At 39.1% G+C, this 14,722-nt stretch overlaps 1 protein-coding gene across 2 annotated transcripts in view; it reads right to left on the minus strand.

Annotated features, from left to right (window-relative positions):
* The window catches only part of SEPTIN7 (septin 7), a 98,929-nt gene that overhangs the window by 14,735 nt on the left and 69,472 nt on the right, over positions 1-14,722 (minus strand). For both annotated transcript variants that reach the window (XM_084619678.1, XM_084619677.1), the window contains exons 8-10: positions 8,773-8,869; positions 4,832-4,883; positions 2,116-2,241 (exon numbers count right to left, since the gene is read on the minus strand). In XM_084619678.1, coding sequence (XP_084475804.1) covers positions 2,116-2,241; positions 4,832-4,883; positions 8,773-8,869 — 275 coding nt within the window. The remainder of the gene's footprint in view (positions 1-2,115; positions 2,242-4,831; positions 4,884-8,772; positions 8,870-14,722) is intronic.

Genomic DNA, 14,722 nt, shown 5'->3' on the forward strand with positions numbered 1-14,722 from the left:
GCACCTGCCACTGTAGAAGTCCTGGAAAGTCACGGAATCCGCAACAGACTCGCAGCCTTAGTGATAAATGATAAGTGCAGGAAACGTAACATTGGTTTTGGAACCTCTGAATATTGTACACAAAATAGGTAGCAAGCAGCACACAAAGAAGTTTTCAATATTAAGAACAAAGAATGCAATTGTATATTGCATTTTAAGGATTTACAGTGTTCAGACTACATAACATATGGAGAGAGTTTGGGTTTCGAGGCACGGACAAGTAGAAATCTGCCGATGAGGGACAAAATTGAAGTAAGGGTAAAGGTGTGAGATCAACAAAAGTAAAACTTTGGAAGTCAAAGCACATGCAGTGTTTTCCCCTTACTTGACCCTTATTGTAAAAGCAATGGTATTAACTCCAAAATTACGTAACAAAATAAGTGTGATCAGTTTCTTTTGTTTTTGTTGCAACTTTACATGTCATCCACAATCTAAGGAGCTTTATAAATCCCATGGAGAAGGCAGAACTTATCAGTCCAGGATATTATTACCACTTTGAAGAGAAAGCACCCTCAAGGTTTTGCACTTAACTATATTATTTTCTCCTCTCACCCTGCTACATGCCCAATTCAAATATCCAATCAAACTTTTACATCTCTCCCTTCTTCCCTAATTCTCTTCATAATCACTCTACCCCATGAGGTATTTTCTCACTAAAATTACCTGAGGGATCTGAGGGATGAGAAGAGGAGGTATTATTGGACTCTTGCCTGCTCAATCAACCATGCTATGCTATTGTCAGCAATGCAGACAAACTTTAAAAAGAAATTTTAAATCTCTCTCTGTGAGCACTCAAGAGCCTCAAAGGATGTGGAGCAGGACGTTGTGACAACAGGTTGGGCAAGGTGAGAAACTGTTGTGTGTGTAACAACGTGACTAGTCAAAGTACAGATGCGGTTCTACTTTGGAATTCTCTTCACTCCAAAATTTTACTGTGTTTGAACTTGGTTGTGAAAAGCTGATTTGGTGACATGATTCTATTACATGGCAGTCAATGCAGCAGGGGGCACAAGTTTAGCATTGTGCCAGCTAACTCATTCCTTCAGAACCATTTTCAAACAGTAAAAATTTTAGTGTGGACAAGCCCTTAGTGTGAAATAGCCATACAAATCAGACTGCGACCTGCCCCTGCCAGAGATCAGGGATACCCCTCGCTGAGAAATAGCTGTACAATTGCGAGACAGTCACTGTATAGCACCCCTGCACTCGGATACTATATTGGAATGCTATTCTCAGTCTATCAAGGAAATAATTATACCATTCACGACTAACTTGCCTCAAGAATAATTTTTTAAAACAAATACCTGAAATAATTTACACTAGCTCCCTCAGACACATTATGTCTTCACTATTACATAGATGAATATACAAAATTTTAAAATGTATACTGAATCTAACAATTCTTGAAAATAGTCAACTTATTTGTTATATAAACAGAATAGGAAGAATAAACAAAATTTATATTTTATGCTTCCATAATTTAAAATTAACCAGAATGGCATGCAAAGTGCAACCATAAAAGGGACCAAAGTTGTTAGTTCTTTGTTCCTGCACCAGCTGGGGTTGAAATACTGCCCTAGCAGCTCCCCTCTCACAAAGGTATGGAGATGGAAAGACTGCTGTGTGTTACTAACAAGCTTTCTACCACGATGAGAGGCTTTGAAAAATACTGAGCAGAGTCCACTGAAGATGGGGAAGAGAATGTGTGATTTTATTCTTAAAGTTACTAAACACAAAGATAATTAAATCCACTCTTCCGCAAAAACAAAGCACTGAGCAGCACCATCAGCAAGAGAAACCACAAAAGCCAAGAGCAAGTTGTGCCCAGAAATAGAAACCTTGATGTCCAAAAACTCTCAAATGATTAATGTGCTTTGAAGAATCACAATGAACATTAAACTTCTTGCTTGTTTACACACAGCAGTTGTATAGGTTTAGCAAACATGTTGACTAAATAATTTTAGTGCTCTATTGTGTTTAGATGAGGCCTTCATAACTTGAGGTAAATGACTGAAATTAAGTAGAAAATATAGAATGGTGACATCAAATGTTGATACAAATTTAACAAGCACTTACTTAGTTAGCTGCCCTTTGTTTTTGTTGTTGTCAACTCCATTGTACGTAACAGCTGCCAGTTTTCTGCTCCTGTAGTTCTCATAATGTACGTTGTTAGTGACATCCTTCAGGTCCTGCATGTGAGTTCTGTCAATAGAAGTACAGGCTATCAGCAGAGTTCATTCTTCATGAATATCAAACATGATCTGAAAATCAGATTAGATCACCTTCATTTTGCAGATTTAATAATCCAATCAAATTTATTCTGTCCTATTGAAACAATGAGAATTGGAGAACTTTTTTTTTTTTTTTTTTAATATTCTTGTTCATGGGAGCAACAATATAAATGCCTTCATTTCAAACTTAATGAATGATGGTAGGGTCACAGAAAGGACAGCATATTTTGCACAGAATAGCATTTCAAAATCGAGAGCTTACTTACCTTGTAAAGTAACTAGAGTTCTTCGAAATGCATCACCTGATGGGTGCTCCAGTTCTGGTGTGCCTGTGCCTTTGAATATAGATTTTTGATAGCAGAGATTTTGGGCCAGCAGCAGCAGTTTGGGTGTGTGGTAGGGTGCTCAGGGCTAGGGGTAGGGGTTTGGGGGTGTTTACTTTGGGGTGGGGGACTCCCACTAGCATGGTCCTGCAGCTCCTAGGCGGTGGAGGGGTCGGGGAGGCTCCGCCGTGAGCTACCCACAGGCTCCGCCCCTGCAGCTCCCATTGGCTGCGGTTCTGTGGGGAGCACGAGGATGTGTGGGGCACATGTGCAGGCTGGACACTTCTACCAAAAATCTCCAATCAAAGGCTCTGGCACACCTGAAGTGGAGCACCCACAGGAACACTACTCCAAGAACTGCAGCATTCCAAACGTTAATATTACAAGTTTTACAAATATAATATATTTTGTTGGTGAACTTGTAAATGAGGAGGACCAATATGAAATATAGCTCTATAGTCTTGTAATAATGCTGCATTAGACCCATCTAAACATTTGTCAGGCAATAAGTTAGAGTTCCAAGCACAAACTTGACTTGAGCTTCCACATTTCAAGCTTAGAAGTAGTACTTGTTGTGTGTCCAAGGTAAAGGTCAAGTACCAACTATCCACAATATCCATTCAGCAGCTCAAAGAAAATCCTCTGGAGTGAAGCTAAGCTGCCAAACAGCAATTGTTACAAGAGATTGGGAAATAAATCTAAAATTGCCCATGATAAAAAAGGCAGAGACACTCCATCACCTTTTAACACAGGGAATACATCAAATCCTACTTTGGAAAACACCCATCCTGGAAGTAGGACACTAAATGCCTAGACAGTATTACATCAGTACGAACAGAACTTCAATTGTCTGTTGGTTTATCAATTTTTAGGAAAAAATAACCACACACAGAGTGGGCAGGCAATACATCAACATTACCACTTGCTCAGGATTTGTTTAAACAAAATTATGCCCAAGAGTATGTCGACGTACGTTACATACAATAAAAAAAACAAAAACAAAAACAAAAAAAACACACCCCACAGGAATTAGAAAAAACTACCTAGTCCTTAGAAAAAACTACCTAGTCCAGCCCTCTCCATTACAAGATCTTTGTGTTAAATGTAGCTAATACTTTGCAGAGCCTTTTTGAGTCAATCCCTTTACATATCTTCCATTATTTCCCCTGAAAATTTTATAATCAGTCTTTGGTTTACTGTCAAGTCTAACTTTTCCTTTGCTCAACTTCATGCTAATTAAACTTTGTCCTTCTAGGACAGCATGGTTGAATTTGTATTGTACTGGGTTTTGTTGGGTTAGAAGAAATTTGGGAGTGGCCTACTTTTTTTTAATTATTCCTTGTCATATTGCATGACTAAGGTTTTACTTTGGAACAAAGGACTAATATGTTAAAAAGCAACCAGTTTATTCCACAAGTACTCTCTGTAGTAAGACAGTATAGAAGTATTAAGCAATTATCAAACTCTTGTTCAAGACTAACTTACTATGGTTCAAAGTCTGCCCTCACACACATCCACAATTTCTAGTAACTTCAGCAGGAGTTGCATATTTTGAGTCACAGGTGACAGAACTTAGGCCTTGTACTTTATTTGGAAAAAAAACGGAAAAGCAATAGAAAAGTTTGCTTTTAATCCAAATTTCCCTTACTGCCATTCTTTCCCATAGGCTTGTTACATTTTAGCAAACTTTTAAAAAGTTGAAAGGTATTATTGTACTAAGAGGGCTTCTATTTTGTCCCTCTGCATTTCTGTTTTCATTTCCTGCATATTTCACTGTCATTGATGTTAGGATAGAAACCAGGTTATCCGTCCAGCAAGTTCTAATCCACACTATTTAATGACAGGAGCACTAGCTGCTCAATCTTGACCTATTCAAATAATCTTATAAATATTTAAGGGACAAAGACAAAACTTCCATTGCCAATTAGAGAGGAAAAAATATATTCTGGAGGCTGTGTCAGATAGCCGCATTTCATTGATTGATGAACAAGTTATGACATGTTATGAGACTATTATTCTTGTATAATGAAGCAAGAGGTCTTGGAATTGTAAAGTAAATATTCTGCACTTTTACTTGAAGCAGAAAGCAGATCAATATTCAACATTTGCAGAGGAGTGAAAGATGTCCTTGAAAAAGAATATACAATATAAGGAGGTAGAGAACATAAGTTTCCTTCTCTTATATTCAACTGAACTCCTTTCACAATAGGTGTGCAATGTTCCACATAAACTACTTACCTTATCAACATGTTCCTTAGAATTGTGAAGTCACAGTGTTCACCATTTTCAACTGTGGGGAAGAAAGTAAAATGTAAGTTAAGACAGTGTAACCAAAACTTGTGCCATACATAAGGTAGAGGGAGATGTTGAGATTGAATATATTTGAGTATTAATGTTTTCCTATGTATAAACCTCCTGTTTCTCTACATGTGCCCCCATATTTTTTTCCCAGAGCGAATTTTATACTTCTCATTCCAGATTACATAAAAAAGCTTAACAGACATATATGCAAAACATATCACTCAACCTACCACTGAAATGTAGTAGCTGTTGGACAGTACATAACATTTCAAAAGCTCAGGGAAGAGAGTGAAGAATAATTTCCAAATGAAACAGGTGAATTTAAAGTGACACCAAATTTTTAAAAAGTGTGTTAATTTTTTCAACTATATTGTTACAAATAGTATCTAAGATTACTATAACAAAGATGAGCGTTCTAAATTTTAGTGTACACTCAATGAAACTAACTAAATAATGGCTGTTTAATGTACCGCTTCCTCTACATGGCGAAGTCTCCCAACTTGTGTAAGTCTCAGTGCAACAGAGAGAAAAACATTTAAGATATATCATAAGAAAATATGATTGTAAAACAAACTGGTAGGGGAATTCAGGGACAAATGTAGTACTTTAAATTACACTTAAAAAGCTGATTAGATTTCAAGTTGACAGTGTCTCCATGCAACTAGAAAGCAATAATCCCAATTGCATTTAATCACGATTCTGGAACAGACATCCATATATATGTTTGCAAAGAGCCACTGAACTCTATACTATGTATCTGAGACAAATTCCATATAGGATATGTTATAAATTTTGGATTGCCATGTTACCACATAAAAATACAAAATCAATTTTACAAGTGAAGTGACATCAAATTTGGTATCAGGTAAATTCTACCAATTGAACAGATAGAGTTGTTAATTTTTGGAAGCTAAAATACCTGAACTTCATAGTACTGGAAGCAGACACAAATGAAGTTTTATTCATCACTTTTAAAATATTTACATATGAGTAAAGGTATTTGAACAATCCAGGAACTTTAAGACTATATGTTGACTTCGCCAGAGAGCAAGGGTAAGGCAATCAGCACATAACTGACTAAACTCATTTTCCTAGTCCCCAGTGTCCTGATTTGCCAACTTCTTCCCCAAATAAGGCTCCAACACACCAAGCCAGGTGCCATCACACCCACCAAGTTAGCTCTCCTGAGAACAAAGTCTACCAGGATCAGGAAAATCCTGTTTTTAAAATATTGGGTGTATTATGTATATTTACTTCAGAAAGACCAAATCAATTTTTAATTACACCCAATTAATCAAAAGTTCTTAAATTAAAAAGGAACTATGTAATCGGACAAAGAATCCTACAGTAAAAGAAAAATGTAGTACAATATATTGACAGCAAATCCCCTTTCAAAAATTTGCCAGTTTACTAAAATCCCAAATATACCAATGCACTCCTGATTTCCAAAGAGAAATTAAATCAAAGTACACAAATACCCACTGAATTTCATGCTAAAATTGGTGGTTCTATTTTAATTGCTAATTTACACCGAGTTTGAAAATCAGGAGCCTGTTAACTATAGACATTTATACAGATGAACACTAACCCAGAAGATGTAGGCCATTACATCACTGCTCAAGTGTATGAGACTGATAAGTGACTAAAATGGAAATTACATGTAGTTCTTTGCTTGTGAATCTGAAGTGTAGCTTTATTTACAGAATACAATATCTGGTGAGTTTGTGTTTATAGATGGGATGGCAATGTAAACCATGGGAGAATTCCAACAGGACTGGAATTCCAGCAGATCTACATAATGACCTGAGTGTCCGCTGTTAATGGTCCCAGAATCATTAGCAAACACTGAATCAGATCAGAGTTGTTATTGATGCTCACCCTCTTCCCCCCACCCCCCCAAACCACCACTCGGATCTGCACATTTAATGGATTCAGGTTAATTCTACACTTGCACTGTGGTCAGACTAACTGAGCAGACATCATCATCAAAGACCAGGACATAAACATAACTTTACTGAGAACAGTTCACTGCAAAAGAATATTCTGCAAAATTGCACCCCACTGATGATCTTTGTAAGACATCAAGTTCCTTGTTTCACCTTTATTTAGTATGTATTTAAATACACAGTGGCTGAGCAAATCGAGGCCATGCACTCGACCCAATGTATTTACTTATAGATCAAAGAACTGTGAAAGACACTGTGAATGATTTCTCCATCAGACTGAAAGATAAGTAGTAAGAATAGTAGGAGAAATGGGGGAAGAATGGGAGACAATGGTATGGAGAAGGGGACATGGAAGACAGAGCCCCTGGCATATGGGGAGACAAAGACTCTGGCATATGGGAAAGGGGATCAGAGTCCTGGCATTAGGAGGATGTGAACAGGGAGCTTGCGGAGGGGAATGGAGGAATGCAAGGAGCCCCTGGTGTGTGCTATCTAAGCTCAGCCTAGAAAAGCAACAAGGCTTGTGACCCTCTAATACAAATTCATGCAACAGCTATACCCTGCAGTTATTTTACTCCAAATAATTTTAATTTCTGCTTTGACATTCCATTTACATAACATGTGAAATCATACTCCCAATAAAGTATAGAGTTATAAAAGTTTGTTTTTAAAGTAAAAACGGTAGCACCATTTAATATTTCAAATGTCTAAACCAAGAGCCTGCCCCTGCCCCCTCCCAATGTTCTACTGCAGCTGGTTTATACTCTACACCAAAACCCATTTCCTGTCAGACATGCACTTCAAAGAACTACAGCACTTCCTTTAACATATTTGTAAAATATGCTGTTTTGTTTAGTGCTGCATTAACTTGGTTCACAGTTAAGCTGCTTTAAAAAAAATTTGCTTCATAAAGTTTATAGATAAGAATTATTGTGGTAAACACAATGTAAAACAATCTATGGTGGTCACTCCAACATATGTTGGAGTTGGGTGCATACATATGCAAACCAAAAATAGAATAAAACTTCACTTCGCAAAGGCAGCTGTTGAAGGCTCGGTGTTTGGGTTTTCATGTACCATATTTATCATGCATGCAAAGAGGTAATGAATGGTATGTAGCAGGCAAATAATATTCGTTATCTCATAAAAACAGTTATCTTCAAATCTATACTAAAGCAGCAAACTATACCTATTTCCACTTACAACGGGTACAAAAAGCAAATATCAAACTTTAATTAGACTTTACATAGCGGAGAATGGCATTTGGGTTGTTAAATGAAAATGTATCTTTGAACTCAATGCGAGACGAAAACTTTCAGTATGCTCAACTCTAAGGTCAATGGCTTTAGGAAAAACAACAATTTATTATAGTCTAGTGAAAATAAGATGATCTGCCAGGAATTTTAAATTGTATTTATTCTAGCCTAGATGATCAAACAAACATCCCTAATGCGAAAGCCCCTGGAAACAAGAGACTAGGAAACTGATTGTTTATGTAATAAACCATATGGACATTTCTGCAACACTGAAGTGGAAATATTATGAGCACTAGTAAACAGCTGAACATCAAGCATAATCTTGTTTATGTAATGAAGTATGAACTGAAATTAAAGTAAGATACTGCAGTTTAATTACAGTTCACTGGAAGATACCTCCATGGGTCTTGAACAGATGATTCACAAGCAAAAAACTTAAGTATATCTTTTATAAAACATTTAACTTTGGCAAGACTGCATTTGTTCTGAGGCTGGAAAAAGGATGATTTACACAAATTGTAGCACTGCTGAACAAAATCTGCAGGTTTTATTAAGTTTTCAGTTGCAAATACTTTAATGTAAGTTAAAATGTTTGAAGCAAAGACTGCAGATTTATTTATAATCCAATGCACTTACATTACAATAGAAAAGCTACAAATACTGGAAAAAAGTTTACCTTCTGCAACACCCCAAGGATATTGCCTTCCTCTGACTCTCTTGCCATTGACTTCAATGATCGTATTACTTCCTACCACAGCAAGAGGTAAACGGTCCTAAAAGATAAAAAACAGTATGATTTTTCAATACCAATGTGTGTCTTCGGCCTAAAGATATTGAAATAAAGCATAAGTATAAACTTAATACAAAACAAAGTAGGGTTTTATTATTCTGTAATCCAGCTCACCAAAAGTTCAGGGAAGCTTGTACTATTACTGATATGTACCAGTTACAGGAGATTTATCCAGCTTTGAAATTCCCTGTATTCTGATTGGTCTGTAAGTCTGATTTAAAAATAACCACACAGTTATTTTTATAGGCCATAGAGCATGTAAACCATGTACTGATTAACAAGGATTGTCAGCCAGTCTGAGTACAGGGTTTTGATCACTGGTTATTTCTCAACCTTTACAGTGATTATGCAATTCACTATTCTTAATGGCTACTATAATGTTTGCTTTGACTGAATCTTGTACTCATAACTTTTGAGTTTATGGTCATCAAAAATGGCTGCCTTGGCTGATGCAGAACTCAAATTTACACACAAGAAAAGCTGTCAATTACTTGAAAGCAACATCTTACAAAGTTAACCCCATCTCTATTCTGCTTTTCACTCTACAGCAGAGGTGGGCAAACTACAGCCCGCAGGCTACATCCGGCTTGTGGGACTGTCCTGCCTGGCCCCTGAGCTCCCAACCGGGGAGGCTAGCCCCTGCTGTTCCCCTCCCTTGCAGCCTCACCTTGCCGTGCCACCAGTGCTCTGGCCCGCCACTCCTGCCGGGCAGTGCGGCGGTGTGGCTGCAAGCTCCTGCTGCTCTGAGTGGCATGGTAAAGGGGCGGGGGGCAGTTGGATAGACGTGGGAGTCCGGGGGGGGGGGGAATGGGTTGGGGGAATGGGGGTGCAGTCAGGGGACAGGGAATGGGGGGGTTGGATAGGGGTGGGAGTCCCGAGGGGCCTGTCGGGGGGCAGGGGGGTGGATAGGGGTCGGAGCAGTCAGGGGACAGGGAGCAGGGGAGATTGGATAGGAGGCAGGGTCCCAGGGGGCAGTTAGGGGTGGGGAGTCCCAGGAGGGGGCCGTCAGGGGACAAGGAGCGGGGTGGTGGTGGTGGTATTGGATGGGTCGGGAGTTCTGAGGGAGGCAATTGGGGCAGGAAGTGGGAAGGGACGGATGGGCGCAGGGGTCAGGCTGTTTGGGGAGGCACAGCCTTCCCTTTCCTGCCCTCCATACAGTTTTGGAATCCCGATGCAGCCCTTGGGCCAAAAAGTTTGCCCACCCCTGCTCTACAGGCTAGCAAGATTCATCACCAGATCAACTCCTATATCTGTGTGTGTTTATCCTGGGAGAACCCTAGGTCTTCCCCATTCCAATTGTTTTCAATACACAATGCAAACAAAAATATTACATCTTTTCTAGGAAGAAGAACCTTGTTAAACTGTTGGGAATAAAAAGAAATACATCTGGGGAAAGTGACTGAGGGAAACAAAATATGATGGAATGAAGTATGAGAGAAGGAACAAGGGTTTTCAATTGTTTAAAAGTTTGAGCTTTTCACACTTTGAGGGCCCTTTTCGGTTTTCTGCTGCTTTTCTCCTCAATTGCAGTTTTAGCATACCAATCACTAGAGGGTGCTTCTATTTAACTCAGTAGTAAGCATACCCTGTGCTGCTGCATACCTATGCTTTGGGCCTCCAAGTTTATTCCTTATTTAAAAAAACAAAACTCTATCAATTATTCTACAGCACTGGTTCAAAACACAAGAGTGTTACTGAAGTGTTCTCTACCACTGATTAATATTTTTAAAGAAGGGATTTAGCACAGGATATAGTTACTACATTCTACAGGAAATGCTTTTAAATAAATTATTTGTATTATGGCAGCACTCAGGACCCCCAAACAAAGTTCAAGGACCCACTATGCTACCCACAGTACAGACAAGATAGAATACAGCCATAGTTCACAAATGTACAGGTGGATGAAATGAACAATGGTGACAGATTGGAAGGATAAGGAGGTAATAAACCGTCATATAAGAGTTAAATGTATATTGACTATAGTTTTCATTCTAAAATTTATTTTTAAGTAGGGTTGTTAATTAATCGCAGTAACTCACGCGATTAACTAAAAAATTAATCACGATTAAAAAAATTACTCATGATGAATTGCTGTTCTAATTACACTGTTAAAGAACAGAATACCAATTGAAATTTATTAAATATTTTGAATGTTTTTCTACATTTTCAAATATATTGATTTCAATTACAACACAGAATAGAAAGTGTACAGTCACTTTATATTATTAAAATATTTGCACTGTAAAAGTTAAACAAAACAGTATTTTTCAATTCACCTCATAAAAGTACTGTAGTGCAATCTCTTTATTGTGAAAGTGCAAATGTAGATTTTTTTTTTTTTTGGTTACATAACTGCACTCAAAAACAAAACAATGTAAAACTTTAGAGCCTACAAGTCCACTCAGTCCTACTTCTTTTTCAGCCAACTGCTAAGACAAACAAGTCTGTTTACATTTCCATGCTGATGATGCTCGTTAAAAAAATAATGCGTCAATTAAATTTGTGACTGAACTCCTTGGGGGGAGAACTGTATGTCCCCTGCTCTATGTTTTACCCGCATTCTGCCATATATTTCATGTTAAAGCAGTCTTGGATGATGACCCAGCATGTTGTTTGTTTGAAGAACACTTTCACTGCAGATTTGACGAAATGCAAAGAATGTACTAATGTGAGATTTCTAAAGATAGCTGCAGCACTTGACCCAAGGTTTAAGAATTGGAAGTGCCTTCCAAAATCTGAGAGGGACGAGGTGTGGAGCATGAATCATAGAATATCAGGGTTGGAAGGGACCTCAGGAGGTCATCTAGTCCAACCCCCTGCTCAAAGCAGGACCAATCCCCAATTTTTTCCCCAGATCCCTAAATGGCCCCCTCAAGGATTGAACTCACAACCCTGGGTTTAGCAGACCAATGCTCAAACCACTGAGCTATCCCTCCCCCCCCCCCATGCTTTCAGAAGTCTTAAAAGAGCAACAGTCCAATGCAGGAACTACAGAAACTGAACCACCAAAATAGAAAATCAACCTTCTGCTGGTGACAGCTGACTCAGATGGAGAAATTGAACATGCGTCAGTCTGCACCGTTTTGGATGGTTTTCGAGCAGAACCCATCATCATCATGGATGCATGTCCTCTGGAATGGTGGTTGAAGCATGAAGGGACATACAAATCTTTAGCGCATCTGGCATGTAAATATATTGCGACACCGGCTCCAACAGTGCCATGAGAACATTTGTTCTCACTTTCAGGTGACATTGTAAACAAGAAGCGGGCAGCATTGTTTCCAGCACATGTAAACAAACTTGTCTGAGCGACTGGCTGAACACGAAATAGGACTGAGTGGACATGTAGGTTCTAAAGTTTGACGTTTTATTTTTGAATGCAGTAATTTTTGTGCATAATTCTAAATTTGTAAGTTCAACTTTCATTATAAAGAGATTGCACTACAGTACTCATATTAAGTGAATTGAAAAAGACTTATTTTTACAGTGCAAATATTTAAAAATAAAAGTGAGCATTGTGCACTTTGTATTCTGCACTGAAACGGAAATCAATATATTTGAAAATGTGGAAAACATCCAAAAAAATTTAAATAAATGGTATTCTATTATAGTTTAACAGCACGATTAATTTTTTTAATCACTTGATAGCCCTACTTTTAAGCAGGGTGTTAGATTATTCAAAAGCTCATTAAAATGGTCTCCAGAAAAAGGAAAAAGTCATTAATTCCAACAAAATTGCCATCTACAGGCTTGAGTGAAGTTTCTGTGTGGTCTATTTGGGGAGGATGGGGCCCGAGTTTAGTGGCCTGCTAAGCAAGGGTAAGAGCTTCCTAACAAGATTCTAGCCAGCCATCCTTCGTTCCCTACTACCTTTAGCATCCCTTGACAAGGAGGTGGGTCTAATTTAGGGAGAACAGGAGTTTAAAAAGCCAGCTCGCAAGCAGAGGAGCTAGTGAACAGGAGCAGCAAACAGGGGAGTTCAGTGAGGGAGTTCTCCAGGTGAAGGAGGACTGAGTACGTGATCCTTGGGGTGAGTTCGTTGTGTGCTTGCTTGCCATATGCCTGCTTGATTGAAGTTTATAGTTTGGTCTGTGTGTTGAGCCTAGGCTGAGAGTTTCCTAAAAAGTTTCTAGCCTGCCATCCTTTTATACTTAGAATCTCTTGACAAGGGGGCAGGGCTAACTCAGGGAGAACAGGGGTTTAAAAAGCCAGCTTGTAATTGACCAGATGAGCTAGTGAACAGGGGACTTTTGCGAGAGAGTTCAGAGAGGGAGCGAGAGAGCCAGAGACACCTAATAAATATTCTCTAACTTAGGCCAATAATCACCCCACTCAAAAAAAATATACACACAGAGAACAACCAACCAACCCTGCAAGATTAAAAATAATCAAGGCAGAAGTCGAGCAACAGAGTCAGGGGGCTATCCAGTTTATTGCACTGAATGCAGCATGTATGTTTACCTGCCTTGTGGGGAGGTGGCATGTTTGTGCATTTGGTGCAAGCAACTCATGGCCCTCAGAGACAGAGTACGGGCTCTTGAAACCAGAGTGACTGAACTGGAGACAGAGAGACACAAAGTGGTAGACAGATGAGACTTTCCGGGACACAGCAGAACAGTCCCATCCCAGTCTGACAGCCTTTATGTTGCTGAGGAGGATGAAAGTCTTGAGGAAGGAGAACATCAAGCTGGAGCGGAGAGAAATGATCCCTTAGTTGGAACCCTTCTTCCAGATGATGCCATGGCATCCTCTCGCACTGAGGATACCTCTCCAGGGGAGGGGATCCCTGTTATTAGGAAGGGACAGGCAATAGTAATGGGGGATTTGATTATTATAAACATATAGTTGGGTTTATGATGTCCAGGAGAAGTGCATGGTGAATTGCCTGATGAGCATGAAGGTTATAGATCTCAAGACATTTAGACAGACTTATGTGCAGTACTGGGGAGGAGCTAGTGGTCGTGGTACACGTAGGTGGTACACTTGTTGAGGGTGGATTAAATTATGTTGACAGGAGGGCTCTCTCCGGTCAGCACAGAACAGCTATACAAGAGATCTTACAGTGGTGCAGCTGCATCACTACAGATGTGACACCATATGCTCTGTAGTGTAGACATAGCCTTAGGCTTCTTGGTAGCAGTCTCGGGAACGCTTTCAGTTCCACACGCAGAGACAGACAGGCTGAACTGCAGGGTATCAATGAACGGATGAGATGATGGTGTTCAGAGGAGGGGTTTAGGTTTATCAGGAACTGAGGAACCTTTTGGGAAAGGAGGAGCCTACATCGGAAAGATGGGCTACACCTAAACCACCACAGAACCAGACTTTTTAAAGCATATAAAATTTAAAAAGTCACAGAGGAGTTTTTAAACTAAGGATCGGAGGAATGATCACAGGTGCAGAGAAGCACATGGTTCAGACAGACACATCCTGTAGTGGAGGATTTATTAAAGGGGATACTCTATATTCTAATAAAGAGGAGAGGATATAATTTAAGTAAATACAGGTAGGAACTGAAGAGAAGCAGTCAAACAAAAGTCCCATTCCATCACATCACATGAAGGCAGACAACTAAAAGACTGACAAATTTATAAGTGCTATGGTTGAAGTCTAAATACTAAGATAGGTGAACTTGAATGCCTGGTATTAAATGAGAATATTGATATAACAGGCAACACAAGAACTTGGTGCAATGATGATAACCAATGGGACACAGTAATACCAGGCTACAAAATATACAGGAATGGCAGAGTAGGTTGGGGAGTGGCAGTATACGTGTAAGTCAGCAGAGTAAATATCTTAAATGAATCAAACAGTATCACAGAATTTCTATGGA

The sequence above is a fragment of the Lepidochelys olivacea genome (genome assembly GCF_965140295.1).
Source record: "Lepidochelys olivacea isolate rLepOli2 genome assembly, chromosome: 2".
NCBI classification, from domain to species: domain Eukaryota; kingdom Metazoa; phylum Chordata; order Testudines; family Cheloniidae; genus Lepidochelys; species Lepidochelys olivacea.